This window comes from Phalacrocorax aristotelis, chromosome 1 (genome assembly GCF_949628215.1).
Source record: "Phalacrocorax aristotelis chromosome 1, bGulAri2.1, whole genome shotgun sequence".
NCBI classification, from domain to species: domain Eukaryota; kingdom Metazoa; phylum Chordata; class Aves; order Suliformes; family Phalacrocoracidae; genus Phalacrocorax; species Phalacrocorax aristotelis.
The window spans coordinates 175,939,457-175,958,074 of NC_134276.1; the positions used below are offsets into that span (position 1 = coordinate 175,939,457).

The 18,618-nt window shown below is 37.5% G+C and overlaps 1 protein-coding gene across 1 annotated transcript in view; it reads right to left on the bottom strand.

Moving 5' to 3' along the window:
• NAV3 (neuron navigator 3) overlaps positions 1-17,918 on the bottom strand; it is a 409,880-nt gene extending 391,962 nt beyond the window's left edge. Inside the window, exon 1 of the mRNA XM_075080754.1 lies at positions 17,770-17,918. Within this exon, the coding sequence (XP_074936855.1) occupies positions 17,770-17,841 (72 nt within the window). The 5' untranslated portion in view covers positions 17,842-17,918. The remainder of the gene's footprint in view (positions 1-17,769) is intronic.
• Between the last annotated feature and the right edge of the window lie 700 nt (positions 17,919-18,618).

Genomic DNA, 18,618 nt, shown 5'->3' on the forward strand with positions numbered 1-18,618 from the left:
ACTTCTATATGTGCTTTTAATTCAGGCATCATCTCCCTTCAAACACAAAAGCTGCCTATTCATGCAGGGAAAGTTCATCGAACCTGTTGATATTCTAGCAGATGTCACTCTAATTGTGCAAAATGTCATGAGAATACAGGACAGCCAAACTATATCCTGTACTCTAGCGGATAAAAGAAAAGGTCCCTTTCAGTAGATTCAAATATGCTGTCTCTTCACAATATCTGAAAGTTTTCCTTCCCTCTGCCCCTCCCTGCTATCTCAAGCATCTCATGGTTACTGATTTCAAAATCAGTAATGCCTAAAATGTCCTGCATTTTCATTTCTCAGACAAACTCCAACTACCACCCCATTGCATCATGACACATGGATGCTCACAGATATTTTGGCCTAGTACACGGATTTCAGCCCAGAAATAATTTCTCCATAAAATTTTGTATGGTGACAAGCACAATGTTGTCTGGCTTTATATTGGGGCTGCTAGACATTGCTGTAACAAAAACACTGCTGGAGTAATGCAAACCCCAAAAATGTAGTTAAGCCTTCCTGTGTATTACCATTTTCTCCTTCAAAAATTCTGTTCCTGTCTAATCACCATCACCGTTTATCACTGAGGAAGAAAGAAAGGAAAGGAGGGAGGGAAGAAAGACAGAAAGAAGAGGAAGGGAGGGGAAAAGGCCGGAAAAAAGGAAAAACAAAAGTACATCTACACATGCACTAATGAACACCACCAAATTATGTCATTCTGTAGCATTCCAAATTACTGACATAATTTTAATGGTCAAATTTTTCTGCACTAAAAATATGCTAGAACATATCCAGTTTATGGTTAGATTTATAGCCTTCAAATATTACATTTTATTCAGGACATTTACAAGCATATATATCTATGTACAGTGGGGGCATGTGTAATTTCAAGTAGAAAGAAGGTGTCTGGTACTGGAAAGCTCTCAAAGTAGAGTAGCTGCTCAAAATATGCTGCTTACCTTTGTTTAAACTACCAGTTTTTCAATTCAACCCGTGATTTGTACATATACTGGAAGTATCTACCACCATAGGATTTACTGGCCCTGACTATAACTGCAAAGAGCTTCCCGAACATAAATTACTATGAAATAAAAATAATGCCAGTAATTACTTATTCTTCCCTGGGGCAGCTGCTGCCAAGGCCAAGCCAAAGTCAGGTATTTGCATGTGGCACACAAACATCCAGTGGGTGCCTACCTACAAAATGACAGCACTAAAATAGATGGATCACCACCCTGTGCTATAACAATGAATGAGCCAGATCCATATGTATTCTCTTAACGGCATTTAAAAAAGAAAAAAAAAGCAACAACAACATATTTTCTAAACTTTAAGATAACTAACCTAGAAGTGAAAAATTATGTTGAAGGCTTAGTTTAACCAAGCACTCCACAGACATGTTGTAAAAAGGAACTCGCTGTCCCCAAAGAGCTTGCACATCAGGTTGTGATAAAATACCACGGGAGGGGGTGCTAAGAGGAAAAAGAATAAGAAAGAAAAAACAGAGGAAGAAAACAGAATGCAGTTACAAAAAGAGACTAATACTCCTGAGAAAAGCATTAGTCAGCTGACTACCTGACATGCTTAGGTCACCACTATTATCATAACTACAGCAATTTCAAGGAGTTTGTGCTATAGTGGGAGCGTACAGGCATTGCCAGTTTTCCTCATTTTTCCGGTGTCCTCAGTCACACAAGGTACTGCACTGCACAAACTCAGAGGTGCTACTTTTATCTCTAGTATTCTAATTTTTCACTCACCCATTCCTCGATTCTATGAGTAGACAGTCTCTCTCACCCTATTATATATCTCTTCCCATCATCTATGAAGACCAAACCTTTTATTTGTCAAATCATCAGTCAAAATACTGAACAGTAGGGGATACGGGATACCACAAAAATAATGTAAGACAATATCAGCATTACTGATTAAAATTAGTACTACAAGACCATTTATATGCATCCATTATTCAAAAAATAGTAAACTGCAAGGAAAGACAAGTATCCATTGCCTCTTAATATAACAAAATCTCTTTCAACCATCCGCTCTTTTAAAGTTTACTCAAACCAGATAATCAGGTGCTTCTATATTTGTGCCAAGAATATAAAAAAAGGGAAAAGCTCATTTGAAAATTTCAGGTTGTAGATAAAGACATTAAATGCATGTTAAATGACATTTTTTTCCAGATTTTCATTTAAGAAAGACAATCTGTTCTTTTTCCTCGATAACCTACTGCTTGATTTTCTTTTCAGGGGTTTTTAGAGCCACACTGTCTGAAGAGTCTAATTTAATCCTCACTAGAAGTCAGCCTCATGAAACTGTAGAACAAATATTCTCATTTTCTGCATTTATTTCCATATGAATGGAAATCCAGACACATACAACTCACCAAAAAAAAAAAAAAAAAAAGAAAACCAGACCAAACCTGAGCTCTGTGAAAGTAGAAAAAATTAACCTAATATTTGCATGTATCTGAAATTGCCAGAAGTATTAATATGCCAGTTTATTTTCACACAGACAGTAATCTATAGTACCAAAGCTCTGGGGTTTAGAGCAACTGGGTTTTCAAAACTAGCATGTAATGCTTGTGCATGTGCAAAATAAGGCAGAAGTTGATACTGTATTGGTGGCATGAACTGTTCAAGGTAATTTCAGTACTACTCAGAAACTAGGTTTCTACACTGCTAAAAGCTGATACTTTTATGAAAAGCTAATAAATATGATATAAAACAAGCACAATAATTTAATCACCACAGAGTGGGAACCAAATAAAAATACTGTACAAATGAAGTTCGATCTGATATTGAGAAAATTAGGAGTTATTATAGTTGTCTCTAAGAACACAAATCTCATTATGCTACCCTGCAACTTTATAGAAGCACTCTTCTAATAGTTTTTCCACACAAATTCTAAAAGCAAATAAAAAACCTCATCCACATAAATGTCTCATCCACCTTCCTCATCCCCCACCTGAGCTACCTTTGACTATGATAAAAAAGATGGGGTTTATAAGAGGAGGAATGACTGGGAATACTGCCCCCGCCCTGTTGCCACCTACACTCTTCCTTCTTCTTAAGATGACCTTAGTCTTTACTCACCAGGAGGTAGGACCAGATAGATGGGCTGTAGGTAACCACTGATTGGGGCACCCCAGAGCATACAAAGCACAGGTACCTCACAAACAGTCTCTTCCCCCAGCTCACAGCATTTGGAAGAACATTTCTAACACCCTGACCTATGTCAACCCCTTCAGTTAAACTGATAGGTCGTCTTTTGTATCAAGGCAGGTTCGATGTACTATGTGTGAGAGCAGTGCAGTCTATCTTTAAAGAATAAGCTGGGAAGCTCTGGAAACATAACAGTGAGTGGATCTGGAGAAATCCATCCAGTTTCCAGAAGCAAAGACTATATGAGAAATAATGCTTAAGTAAAATCCAAATATCATCCTGTGTCTTAGGTACCAGCTCAGTTTGTGTTTTCTGGCCCTTCTGTTAAACAGATCTAAAACCAAGCTACATCGAATGAATGAAGAATTAAGGGACATTTTTAATGTTTCCTCCAAAAGAGTATTTGACCCAAATGGTATTACAGGTAATTCAATAAATTCAATCCTCATCTGAAGAGTCAGTCTTATTTAGGGCCCTCATTCAAACAAAATATCATTTGGAAGAATTTCAGTCTTTAAAACCAATCTGCACTGTTGCCTTGGATGTTTAGAGTTTTTTATTCATTATTAGGACTTTTTTCACTCAAGTTAACTGATGCTCTCTGAGAGGTGAGACAAAAGAGTGTCGACACCAATGGGCCCTGCAGTGGCTTTGGTAAATTGACATGGTTTTGTCTACCAAAATGATTTCAGGGTGTTCTCAACAACGTCAACAGCTACAGATATTTTTAAATTTTACTTCTCAAATGTGATCTCAGGGCCCAAGTTTCGTCATAATCTGCATGCACACACAAACAATATACATATAGTGGCAGCTGAGGACGACTGTAATTCTCACCTGCTGCAAGTAGCCACATTTGGGTCTGGGTTTGGTTGGGGGGATATTTTTGTGGGGTTTTTTTGTTGTTTTTTTTTTTAAGAAGAGCCCAATATTACTTGCTTTTTGTTTAAAATTTTAGTAAATGCTTTTTGCAAAAAGATGTTATAACAAAAATTGAAAGGTTCTACAGACAGCCTGCCAAAAATCACTGGAAATATTCCCACTGTTATCTAGGAGGGCTGGATAATTACACCTTTAGAGTATAACTGTGAAGTTTTTTAGTGTAAATCTAAACACAACCTTAACCATGACATTGCCACCAATACTACACCTTTTAAAAGAGTTCATGCACAGCTACTGATTTGATTTTGAGAACTGTTCACGGCATAATTTACTAGAAAAAACATGATGTTACAATCGCTCATGGCACATGACTGGAGCACTTACCAGGATGCATTTGTAGACACAGCACCAAGACAGTCACAGAGTATCTTGCAAATATAACAAATGTTTCCCTGCTTCTTCAATCACCTTGTATGGTATTAAAGGCTAAAAATTTTAAACACCATTAGAAACTCATGAAGAAGAAATATTTGAATCTAAAAAGGTTTTTTGCCATGGAGAACTCGCAACACAGTATTCTTTTTCTTTATTTGAACCTTCCTGATTCAAGTGGAGTACTTCTAGGAATATTGTGTCCAGAGCATTCCTAAACATATGCCGCAGTAAAGAAAGAAGGAAGAAATGGAGCTCAGCATACCCAAAATACATTGTCTTAATCTATACCTCATGATAGGGAGAAACAAGTACTTTTTGAAAATATTAAATAGCAGTAACAGATTCATTTTCTCCCTTAATGAAGTTTCAGTTGTTGTTTTATTAAGAAAACTCCTTCTAAGAAAGAGAACCAAAAAAATATATAAAATAAGCAATTATATAGCATAGATGTCTGACTCCTGCACAGGAGAGTCTCTGGTTTCCCTGGGCAGCTGTCAGAGCAATCAGCCTCAGTCACAGAAAGCTCCTTTACAGTGGAGGAAAATAAAAATTAAGACCCACTTCCCCCCCAACATATGCTCCACAGTTTCCCTTTTATCTCCTCTGAAATTCTATTGTTACCCCGGCAAGCAGCACAGCCTAAGCTGCAAATTTAACAGTATAAAATCTGCAACCGAACTTACCTTGGTAAAAAATGAATTCCTGGAGAACACAACTTCCAGTCTGTTATGCCAGCTGTTCTGCTAGCAAATGACAACTCCGCCTTTCTTTCTAGCTGTGCCATGAACTGACATACCAAGATAACACAACAAGAGTTTTGACACATCAAATTTGCATTGGCCACAATTATTAGACACATTGTGGAAGAATGACTTTGCTTTAATCATTTGATCAATATAGACAGATAAGTAAAGGGCAAGAAAACGGCTAACTACTGTTAAAGATGTTTTGCATCTCTTTTAATGCTTAACAGTTTGTTTATAGCCATACTAACCAAGAGTGAACAAAATACTTGGGGAGAGGGTGGGGGAGCAAAGCAGAAGACATGCACTATTTCTGCTTATGATGGGCGAAAATTAACTCTGAAATCTTCATAATCACTCTTTGGCCCTTTTGAATTACAGATCCACTTAGGAATTTTGCTCTTGGGAACAACTTTGTTTATAATGTTTACATACCATTTTAGCTTATTGCCGTTGAGCATAGGATAGCACGGAATAAAGTCTTTTTCTGCAAGAGATGTAAATTAAAACGATGTAATGTTAACTCCTAAGAGGCAGCTTTGACTCATGAGTGTTGTTTTTATGCACCATTTTATTATTTTTTTTTAATGTATGGCAATTCTGCAAATCAGCTTGTATTACTGGTAAATTTTTTAAGACGGGAGCTACTTTAGATTTTGAGCCAGAAAGCTCATTTTACACCAGGACTGATGCTGCTTCAGAGCACATTGCAACCAGCTCCATCTGCTTTCAGAAAAGAACCAAACCCCAGTTATCTAAACTGGCATAGGAAAACCTTCAGAAAATTCTGTAATTTTCTTTCTTCCATCTCCCTGGCTGATACATTGGCTCCTCTTGCAATGATTTCTTTAAGTGACCGTTTGGAAATGTATAGACAGACTAAGTGGCATTGTAAGAAGCAGTCATGTGGCAGCTGACAACAACAAGAAAGGGCCATCTACTTTAGCTACCACCTAAATGGAACGAATTAAGAATATATTGTCCTGTCTAATGCACAGCGAAATGGGCTGCTGTAGTCTTGAGATTACTATGATGGAGAAAAATCAGGAAATTAGGAGAAAATATAGATGCCATGCAGGAACAGCTAATGCATTATGAGTTTTTGGTGAGCATAACAGAAAGAAAAATCCTGCGTAATCCTTTCTTTGTGTATACAAACTTCTCCCTCCTCCCTCATGCACAGTACAACCTGGTTCCTAAGCGACAGGTGGTTTTGTACAGGAGATCACATTCTACCAAGAAAAAGGCATATTCCACTCATAGTGACTAAATACAAGAGTGGAATCAAGGGAAATAACAAGAAAACTCTAAGGTCTTTAAGCCAAACAGAGTCTTTTCCACTGGGTTCCTACAGTGGCAGCACTACTGTATCCTGATTCATGACTGAGACTCCTGTCTTGTGCCACAATGCAAATAAATAGCCATGAGTGCAGAGTATTTCTATTAAATACCAGGCAAATATATTTGACCTTCAATCGGAGGATCATAATGGTCACCAATGATCAATAATTCAGAAGATCTTTTAATTTTACAGGTGAATAAAACTGAGTTTAAGCAACTTCCCGGAGGGTACAAGGAAAATTGACAAAGCTAGAAAAGAAACAGACCTTTAGTCTTTCTGCCTCAACCTTTACTTATATCATCCTTCCTAAAAGTGATACAGCAGCAACTGTAATATAGCAATAGGTATATTTATGTTAATAACAAACTAATGCATAACACTTACAGATACAGATGATGTTTCACAAAGCAGGAACTGTTTCACTCTGGATACAGAATAGATTCAGGCAAACTAAATAACCACTTTCCAGAATTTTTCCTTTAATATTGATCTGGTACCTCAACAGCATTAAAAATGACAGGCATCTCAGGTAATTTCTGTTTAAGAAATCAACATATTTAAAAATAAAATCAAATTAAAAAAAGAGAGAGATCATCAGGACGTCAGTATGTACTTCAATCACTACACACCAAGTAGGAGATATCTTCAAGATATCAGAGCATATTTTGTAATAACCATAGGTAAATGCTGGTTTTAAATGATGCCCACCATTGGGGGCCACATCAATTACTGCTTTATGGATACTTGCTAGTATTCTAGAGGTTATAATGTTGAATCACTGTGCATTTGTGTATTGTAGTCTACTTTGCTTCTCATTTACAATGCCAACAATAAACCCAAAGTCATCTGACCTCTGCAATTGAGCCAAAAAGAACACCTGCTGGAAATTATCCTTTCCAAATGACAAATTATGGACACAGTATTTACATCAAGCAATTTAAAAAAAAAAATTATTGGCAGCTTCCCCCTAGTCCTTTTTTATTAGTACAATGCCTCCACCATACTTATGAATAACTACACCCTCTGTCATGGACTTACCATGCAACTTATTACTGGCATCAGTTTAGGGATTCAGATAAAGAGGGACATTTGGTCCCCCTGCTCCATGTCAGTCAGAAAACATGGTGACTGATAGTATTTTAAGGCTGCCTTATCTATCAAGAAACTAAGAGAAACTGTCACATTTCTGACTGAGCTGGAGAACACTGACAGGCTCTACAAGTAGAAACAAGTGAACGCAGAAATTTCTCACCAACAATATTTAAGAAATACAGATTTTAAAAAAATTCCTAATTTAAACAAACAAAACTTTAAAATCCTGCCATTACTGCTACTACTATTGTTTTAAAAGTCTCAAGAGCTCCCGTTACAGACAGGTGACTCCCATTCTAAGCCCTGCACTTATGTCCACACAGGCGCGCAGGGTGACAAAGACTCCAAGACAGGGATATTATTTTCCGGAAAAATCAAGAAACAAATGGAACATGGAGAAAGCAAAATATTTTAACATATGATTACACTAGAGATTGTCCTACACATCATTTTCTGTATCACATATTTATATGCAAGCACCCACCCAAAGTACTAGTATGCATCAATACATATGTATGTATGTACGTATACTCGCACACACAATGATCTGCATATGTGTGTGTGCACATACACAGATTGCTAAGCCAGGCTGACTTGAGCAAGGCAGAAGGAAAATGAAAACAAACAGAGGGCTCAAACATGCAGCAAGGATAGAGGGAACATGACAGGTAAGGAGAGTACCCCTGACAGAGAAAGGAAAAAACAACAGCAGCAACACGAACAAAAAGAAAGGAGGAGCAGACCGAAAAAAAGAAAAAAAAATCAAGAGCCCAACTAATAAAGACAGCCTGCTGACTTGCATTACAACCATAGGTTTATTTTTCTTCAGTAATAATAAATGTTAAACTGGAACAGCAGCTGCTTTGCCACATACCTTCAGGTAAAGCCCTGGATGCCAGGGGCTGTCCCTTTCCCTGTCAAAACCTACATTCGGTACTCAGGCAAAGTGTCATTAAGGGAGATAGCTGTGCCTGATACTGACAATTCTACAAGACATCAAGGAATTGAATATTTAAAAATTTATGGGTTTTGCATGCAGCAGTGCCTACTGAGATACCATTTTATCACATCTAAACACACTACAAAAAACAAACAAACAAACAAACAAACAAACAAACAAACAAACAAAACCAAACAACCAAAAAAAAACTCACAACATACAAAACCCCCCAAATGAATTATACTATTCTAAGGTTCACTTTACTACCACTGGAGTATCCTGAAGTTTAATAACAAAAACAATCAAAACCACCCCAAAACAACCAATAAAAAGACACCACAGCTGTGAAGTCAGAGGAAATATATTGGTATTAAACTCAGCTCTACCAACTTTTTCTTCTGTTCTAGCAAAGAAGTTTGGTCATTTACCTGCAGAAAACACAGTGTAACTATGTTAGTTTGTATATATACCCATACTTATATTCAAATCAGAATGGATATGCATGTGCTTACTGGTAACTATGAAAGAAAGGAAGTTTGCACTAAAAAGAAAATTACAACCGTTTCCAGAGTTCTTCCCTGCCTTTACATTCTTTTGTTCCTCAGCACCAGAGGAAAGACAATACTTAGGCATTAAAAAAATACAAATGAAGCATCTCCCAGCAGTATTCTTTTGTTGAAACGCAGCATGAATGCACCCTGACACTTCAGTATAAGGTGTAACAAAGCAGTCTCCTGTTCTGGTATAACACTGAGACTCAAGACACATACATTTAAGGGCTGCCTGCATTATGAAACTAATGTGACAAACTAATGTGACCTCAACAGTATACCTTGACCCTAACTCTATAGGGTTTGGGTTTGGTATTTTTTTCTTTCCACATGCATTTCCTTTAGTAAGAATGCAAAAATCCTAGAAAATTCATTTGCAGAAGCAAGACTTTAAACTTTTCTGTGCATCATTTCTACATTTGTACCAAGTTTTGTCAGCCCTTTCTCAATCTCCCTATTCAGAGTACCTATTTACATACTGTATCTAGGAAAACAAGATCTGGTTTAATTTGGGGCTGTTAATTGTTGTTGGTAATCAGTCAATGATTCCACCAGATGTTTCTCTTTGGAAGCTAAAAGCCACAATAACAGACAGGGTTGCCCTCTCATATGTTGCTTAAGGCTAGACCTACCTAGAATGAGTTTAAAAGGTTATTAACTCTGCTTTATAAGCAGGCACGTAACAGTCTCACAAGAGACTTCTTCCTTTAGCAAATAGAAAATGTAGTCTTAAAAAGGTCTTTATATGCCTCCCACAAAAGCACACTACAGTACTGTCCCTCACTGGTTTATTTCTTTTGATACAGCTGCAGCAGCAGATGCTGCTTCTTCAAATTTCAACTCTTAAGCGTTCCAGGGGAATTAGAGAAGCAAATAGGTAGGACTTCCATCTAAGACACATGGATTCAACAGCACTTGTAATGGTTTAATTGTACTGCAAGAATGCAGAGAGTACCAGGAAAATGCAGAGTCCCTGACCTGAGTTTAGGACCCTGTTAAAATCTCAAGGTAACAATACAGAATGATTTAGAGAAACTAGCCCAACACAAATGTGGTAAAAACAATGACAAGAAGTCTTCCCAACTACTTCATAAGCACAGCAGTGCCTTCCACCTAGCATAAAAGCAGAATTATCATCAAAGCAGAAAAAAGTACCTTTAGTTATATCTGTATCAAAAGGGCTTTAGTTACATTTTAGTCTTTCAATCAACTTTAGTCCGGAAATGAAGTAAGCAGGAGGTTCAGATTATTTTTACTTACCCTTCCCAATATTTTGAGAGGAATCCTGGCTATACATTTTTTAGTCTTTGTTGTACACAGCCTGTTCAGAGTAGAAGAAAAATCCTGTGGGAAGTTCAAAATTCAAGGGAAGGGACACAGGTATTTACCCTGAATGCAGGTTTTGATACAGGATCATCCATAGGATTTAAAGAAATACTTAAGAAAAGTCAGCAAGCAGGATAGCTGACCCCTAATGCACTCATTTTGGGACCATCCCTATTTCAAAGATCAGATTTCAAACTGCAAAAACCTCAGAAGGCCTTTTCAAAGGTACTGATCATGATGTTGGGTGATAAAAATCCCAAAACAATGTCACAGTGCAAGATCACCTATAAGCCTCCGTTCAGATTCTCCACTGTACAGTGCTCTGTGCAACTGCTTCTCAAGCTTGTGCTCCTTCTTAGAAGCAAAAAGACAGGCCACGATTACATACTGTTTCAGGAGCCCAACCCTTTCCTAATCTGCATTTTATCCTCAAAGTACAGCAGATTCTCCTAGACAACGTTTTCAAGACAAAAGCAGATAAACAAATATTATATGTTAAAAGTGTTACAGAATAATAACAGTAAGAGCAGGAGAATAACAGTTACAGTGATTTCCTTATTTTGCAGTGCCACTGCAGAGAAACAACAAAGAAGAAAGGCATGTGATTTTATTTACTAGTTTAGCTATTTATTATCGCTTAAATTGTTCTTTGTCCTGAGGCTAACAAGAGCTTTCTTTGAAAAAGGTAGGAGCAATAGCAGTCAAAAAGCAGGATTTATGGCAGAAAGCCTCTAGCCTTTTTTCCTTTTATACCTGACAGATTAAAACCTTAGAGATAGCTTGTAACCATCAAGATATCCTAGAGCAAACTGTATAATGAGATATTAACTCCGTGAATTTCACTCTTTTCTGCTTCTTAGCCATTGTATCTTATTCCAAAATAGAAAAGACCATTTGAGACAAGATGTTTAAATCTACCTTTGCATATGTACTAATAGCAATGTAATTTGTAGAAATGGGAAATTGTGCCTTTAGTAGTAAGAGAACACTAAGGACAGTAAGTAATAGTACTACTTATTTTGGGGAGGGGAAGTGTGGGGAAGAGTAACCAACCCAAATGAAAAGCTGCCTGCTTTCTCTCACTCTACTCTGTAAGTCCATATCCAAAATCATGTTGTATGTGTACGTACAAAAAAGTATTCATTTCAGCTATCTAATTACGCAAAAATCTGCCAGCACAAACAACTGCAAAGCAGCTGAGCTCCATTCAACCAGGCAGTGATGATATCCTGTACAACTTTTACCTGGTATTCTTAAATGAGTTTTATTCAGTTATCAGGCATGCATTAACAGCAACAGCTTAAAGATAACATTGAGGGGGAAGAAAAGCAACCAGCTAAGAAACCAAGACATACTACTGAATTATAAGATACAGCCAGCCAGTATCTTTGTAAGAAAATAATTCATTAAGCTGTATTCAATTTCTCAGCTGTTTTGGTGCAGCCCTGGGTCAAAATACTACTCTGTAATCAAGACTTGGTTGCAGATAGTGGCCTTGGGAAGGCAACAAAAAAGAAAAAGCATTAAAAAGATTGTATTATCTTATTTACATCATGGTTCTCTAATAGGTAGAAAAAACCCTGTAAACATGCAGCAGAGGATATTAATTTAGCTTAAGAAGTATGAAATATGGGTTTCATATTTCATGAAATGATATTTAACACCATTTATTGAGCCTGTAAAGATAGGGGGTTTTTTTAACTGGAACAACTGCAATAGCAGAGTGGACAGAACAATTTCAGCGAGCGAGAGGAGTCAGGTGGTGGGGCCCCAGGGAGGTTTGACAGAGAGGGAAATAATTCAAGTCTTTCTAGCATAAATTTTGAAACAGAAAACTCATGGAGTATGGAGGGAGACAGCTTAAGGGAAAGATGAAGGTAATATATGACAGGCTGATATAACAAAGGATTTAGAAAACAACTGTAGGTTTTTTCCACAGCCCATTTGTTCTTACCAGCCGGGTGGGTTCTTCCCAACTTTGTCTAAATCAAAAGTACCAAAGAAAAAACAACAGCAAAGCAAAAATAGAGCACACGTCTCCTCTTAGCCCTGAAGATGCCTCACTATCCCCTCACCTTGCTGATTTTGGTTAAAACACTGAATATACGACCTGAAAAAAATAAAAACCAAAACAAAACCACAAAACCAAAAACCCAACCTGCCAGCTGTTGTGAGATAAGGGATAATAGTGAACATTGAGCTTAAGAGTCTAACTCTTCACCAGATCTTCAAACTTCCAGTTGTTTGCAAAGCATCCCCTGACAGAGGCACACATGGGCAGATGGACAAAACCACACAGAACATACATATATACATATACACACATGTATATATGTGTAGGAGGGACTGGAGTGGGGAGATGGGGAGGGAGAGAAAGCTCAGTTAGAGCTGCCTCAGAGTGAGAAGGAAAAACAGGATGGGAGAAATCAACTTTTTTGTTGAGATGACAAGCAACATCATCCAGATCCTAGGTCCCCAAAAGAAAATGAACTATTAAATAAAAACAGCAACAACCATGGCCTACCCAATATTTAATACTATTATTTTTAAAAACTGTCATTAGGTCACTACAGCGTTAATCATAAAAATGAGAACAGAGATGTGAAAATGGGGAGCACAGACACAGCAGTATGAAGCAAGCAGGGGTGGAGGAAAAGTGTGATGTACCTGCTCATTACACCCATTTCATCTGTCCCTTCTAAATCTTCTCTCTTGATTTGATTTTTAAAGGATTGCATGTCAAGACTTCATGATGCTTTTGACAGTAAACTACTATTTTACCCTATCAGGCAAAAACTGGCTAATTATTGGACATTTAGTTAGTCTCCAAATGGCTACCTGGGAGACCAGCAAAACATACAACAGTAGACAACTCTTGTTTCATATTCTTGCGTATTAATTTTATTTAATTCTTACCCAGTTGTAGAGTATTGGTGTGTATTAAAAATACCTCTGAGTTCAGTGGTTCATCTGCCTACAAAAAGAAAGACTGAAGGAAATAATGCAATTTGTTCTGAAAGCAACTGAGAACTTTGCACTTTCTCATGTTTAACTCTAAAGCACATATTTGGGGCAGTGATGGTGAAGTACGAAAAACTTTCCTTCATTGTCATTTGGTTTGGATCAGCCTGTAAACAGAAGGACCAAGAGACTTTAAAAGAAAATGTGATTAAAAATTATCCCTGTGAGGATAGCGAACAAGCATTCTGGGTGTACAGAACTTCAAGCCATGTGTCAGTGGTGTCCGTGGAGGTGCAAAGGTTCTCCTTTTGGAAACGAGCAATTTTGCAAGAATATCATTACCACCCTATTCTGCATGATGGATTTCAAGTCTAGGTGCACACCTTTTGGTGCAAGTTAGGAGAGGGACTGAGTGGGATTGTCTGAAACATCATGGAACTAAAAGCACTAAATTAGTTAGCAGACAAAGCAGATATGCCAAACCTTTAAGGGCTAGAGTACTGTTGTTATTGAGAAGCATTTTGTATGTTACTATAGTTCTGAAACAATTTTATAGGTTTACAAGGTCAAGTACATAAATGATACTTGAAGCATTGGAACTTGTGTTATTTGCCTGTGTGTTACCTCACACACATCTGTACACCCACGGTGAAGCACACTCTCAGGCTCTCGTCCCCAGTCTCCAGACTTTAATGAGGCTACAGCTGCAGCATCATTCAAAGGTTTGGCTTTGCCTGCCTGCAGCAAGCAGGTGTTCTTCCAAGATACAAAGTAACCTGGATAGTCCGTCAAAGAAATGGCCGCAATGGGACTTCCTTGTAGGGGAAAACATTAAATTAAATGGCTGTAGTAGTCAGGAAGTTTTGGGTATTTATTTTATGGATTTGACTAGCATAAACCATGCATGTGGCAGCTGATGACAAATTTTTTATGATTTTTTATGATTTTGAAAGCAGATGATCTCTGCTGAATGATGAAATACAGATAGACAAAGCAGCCTATAGAAACCTATTATTCAAACTGTTAGTTCATAGCTCTCTCTACCATTTACCATGTGCTAAAATCATGAACCTGAACACCATATTGCAAAAAACAATACATGCATTTGCTACTTACTGGCATTTATGTCCTAAAGCCTTTAATATTATCATTCTTTTTAAATAAGAAATTACAGCACACTGTAGGAATGGCAAATAGATCCAGAAACACAGCATTTAACCTGAAATCTCCACATCCACAGAGCAGTATGTCTGGCACATCCAGCTCAGAGGAAGGAAGGAAGGATGGGTTTTGAACACAGATACCATGGACACACAATCCTCAAGCAGATAAAGCTGATGGACATCCCAGATCTACCCATTCCAGCTCATTACCAATTTCCTGAGGCTTCATACCCAGCTAGAAGAATTTGTAGAGGAAAGTCCTATGCCTGTTTTCTGCAGGAGGTCCGATTAATTTATTACAATGATGTTTCTGAAAGTCTTTTTCCTCTCTGCACTGCCTTCTGTCAGCTTGCCTCCCTCCTTTCCCCAACACTTCAGCCACCAAAATGGAACCGCTGCTTCCACACAGCTACCAAAAGCTCTCGCTTTATGCTTGAGCCTCATTTTGTACTCAGAAGTGTCAAACACCCAAATGTCAGCCCAGAAACACCTTCCAGTCCCACAAACTTAATAGATTTTTGCCAGAAATCAATAAAACTGTCATTGCACCTTACAGCTACAGAAAGGCTAAGGAACTTCATAGTCCTGTAGCCATAAAAGGAGTATGTATCTATTTAAAATGCAGGTGATAGCATTTGATGGGTTTTGAGATGAGGAGCATATCTGAGTGTCCTACAGACATGATAGTTCACATGCTAACAACATGAAAATTATATAAACATGGTTGTCCAGACCCAAATCCAGATAATAGGAAAGTAACTATATAGCATGTATGTAATATAGCTATGAAATTATCAGAAAAACTAAGTGCCAAAGCATAGTCTGCATTTTTAAAACTACCTGAGAAGTTTTGTGTCCTTAATTAATGTGGATTTTTTTTCCTAATATGATTTTTTTTCCTAAATTCCCCATGCAGCAAACAGTCCCGTGACAACACATTCTGTAGCAACACAACAGTTTAGTCTTCCCAGAACACTGTATTTTTCATTTATTTATAGAACATGAGCTATCCAAGAGATTCAGCTTGACTTCTGCCTGTTCTGATCCAGGTAGAGCACAACTAAGGCATCCACGTCGGCCAGTATGTCAGTCCATATATCCTAAAGTAGTCCATTTTTATTTCACTCATTTCTAACATATTTCAAAATTTTTTTTACAGCCAATGCAGCATAAAGAGACAGACAAATTACTACTACTTCTTGTGTTTCCCCATCACTTTTAAAGACTTACTTTATTAAAATTTTAGCCTTCTATAATGAACTTGATACTAGTTTACCAATGATATGAAATTACTAGTAAGGATCCCTGAATGTAATGAAAACTAACCAGACTTCTGTTTATTATCATCACATTTACTCTTCAATATCAACCACGCCACAGGTGCAGAGCCTTTTAGCAGCTGCAGAGCCTTCGGTGGTCGTTGCACAGTTCTACAGCTGGATAAGACATCCACAGACTGGCTCAAAGAAAACATTTGACCCTGAGGTACAATAGATACTCTTTGAAACAAACTTTCTCCTCCTAAGCAATTTGAAGAGTCAGACTCTAGGAGTGAATCTGCAGGTATTAGACATGAAGGGAAAAAATTCCTTTTGAAATAAGAGGGGGGTTGGGGAAGAGGGGACGGGAGCATACTCGATTCCAGATCAGATAACGGTTCAGAAAAACAGTTCACTGGATGGTGAGATTAATGCTAACATTTCCCAGCTTTTCTTTTGTGCCACAAAAGGGTGGGAACTATGTGTCAGAGAAAGCCCTGTGCTCTAAACCAGTTATCTCCTATCACGTACCTCTGTGTCTTTTCCATTGCAAAAAACCTCCTCAAAGGCTGAATAACTTTTCACAAGAATTTCATCACATGTGTTATCATGGTATATTTCCTGCAGTTCTCTGCACTTTAAAGGGCTATTGGCTGTGACCGAACGACTTAGATTAACATATACAAATCTCAGAGGCACTAAAACCAAGTATTCGATTTTCTAGATCTTAAAACGGTTTCATTTATGTCGCCTGTAAATTCCCTCAATCTGTATTATTCTCAAACAAGGTCAAAATTATTTCAAATATTAGTCAGCAGCTTTCATAACAAAATTTGAAAAAAAAACCAACCCAGGAGCACTTTTATAATAAGCCTGTGCAATAATAACATACATAACCTGTACTCTAATACATTATTTGGCCATTAGCAACCTCACTGAACCTACACAGTAATTCAAAGAAGCCAGTAAATCTCATTTTAAGGCCTATATGTGGCAACACAGCCACATAGTGCTACAGCAGAATGCACTCTTGCACCCTCCTTGCTGGCTGCCATTCAGTGCAGACATTATGTTACAGCCCAGGCACAAAAAGCATTACAGACTTTTGAACTTTTAATAAACTGGAGATTAAAAAAACAAACAAAAGCCCACCAAACTTTTTTTCAGGAAAAATCTACAGATGTAATATCAACAACAAAAAAAAGAATAAAGCATGGGAAAATAGAAGAAGGACCTAAAGATATTGAAAAGCATCAAATTCAGGTTTATGAAACAAGCATTAGAAAAATTTCCAGATCATAGTATGAGTAAATAAAGGGGTTGAACTGGGAAGGTGAGCCTTTCGGGACAGTCTGTTGCAGAAGTGGGATTTCTGAAAGGATTTTCCATATTGTAGAAGCATAAATTTACAGGCTTTAACTGCCTTGGGTACTGAAGGGTAAAACTCGAATGACAACAACTTGTCAGAAAACCAAATTATATAGAACTACTGGTAAGACACGGTAGGAAGGGTCTACCCACACATCCACTGTAAAGGACAAAGTTCTCAAACAGTGCTAGGCCGATGTCAGGTACTTACATTAGATCAGCAGGTCTCTGCCATAAACTCAGTGTTGGTAGTGAAGAAAGGTTTTGCCAATTTGCTAGACAAATTCAGGGAGCTTTTGGCACAAAACTACCAGGCAATCAAGCAATACTAGAAAGAAAATTACTAGACGATGAAGAAATTGAGTCCCATAACAGCAGTTCACTGTACTGCAACAGTGAGTCAGCATGGCAGACTACTTCATTCTCAAAAGCACATTTATTTCCAGTTTATTAAAAATCAAAGAGTTTGCAAGTGGTTGAACTATATTTAAGTATAATTAAAAATAATCTTACCTTCTTTTGATCTTCTAGTTTATGACTTACTGGATTCCTTCCATGTTTGTTCATCTCTGAAGATAAATCCATCACATTCACTCCTTGCCCTTCAAAACGAAATCGGTTCAGCAATACAGCAAACTAATCCAAAAAACAGGGGCTACAAACACACAGGCATGGTGCATTTTCCATCACACATCATCTCTGAACATCAATGACTTGGAGAAATGACTAAGAAACCCATCGATCGAGGTGATGAAAAGTTTGCAGTTCACTCTTGGGACTTTCCAAATCACCATAGCGTTTTGAAAAGCTGATGTTTAAGAAAAGAAATATTCATCCGCTACTTTTAACTCCAACTGCTATCTGTATCTTTCTTCACAGGTTTCCATTTTAGAGAAGGTTACATCCTGACTGTGAACCTGTTGAGAAAAAGAAAAAAAAAAAATCAAAATTCATTTGCAATTTGTTGTCACTCTTCATAACAGATTATCTGTCTTCCTCAGCTGTGGGGGGGGGGGTGGTTTTGTTTTTGGTTGTTTTTTTTTTTTAATTAATTTTTCTTTTTGTCTCATTTTTTTGTAGCTAACACTGTTTTTTTATTTAATATTTGGCAGGATGAACGTAGCATGATCCCACTCATCCCCCTTTACGTCACAGTGGGCACACAGGATATTCATTGAGAACAGCCAGTGAATTCCAGCTACAGACATCAAGAAAAAGGTAAATGAAAGAGAAGAGCAAGGACTATTTGACTAAAGGCAGCATAGATGAAAATTTGTCATCATCATCATCATATACTTCCTACTCAGTGCCTTCAAAAAATAATAGCCGGTAAAACACTGACAGGGTCAAATAGGGAAAACC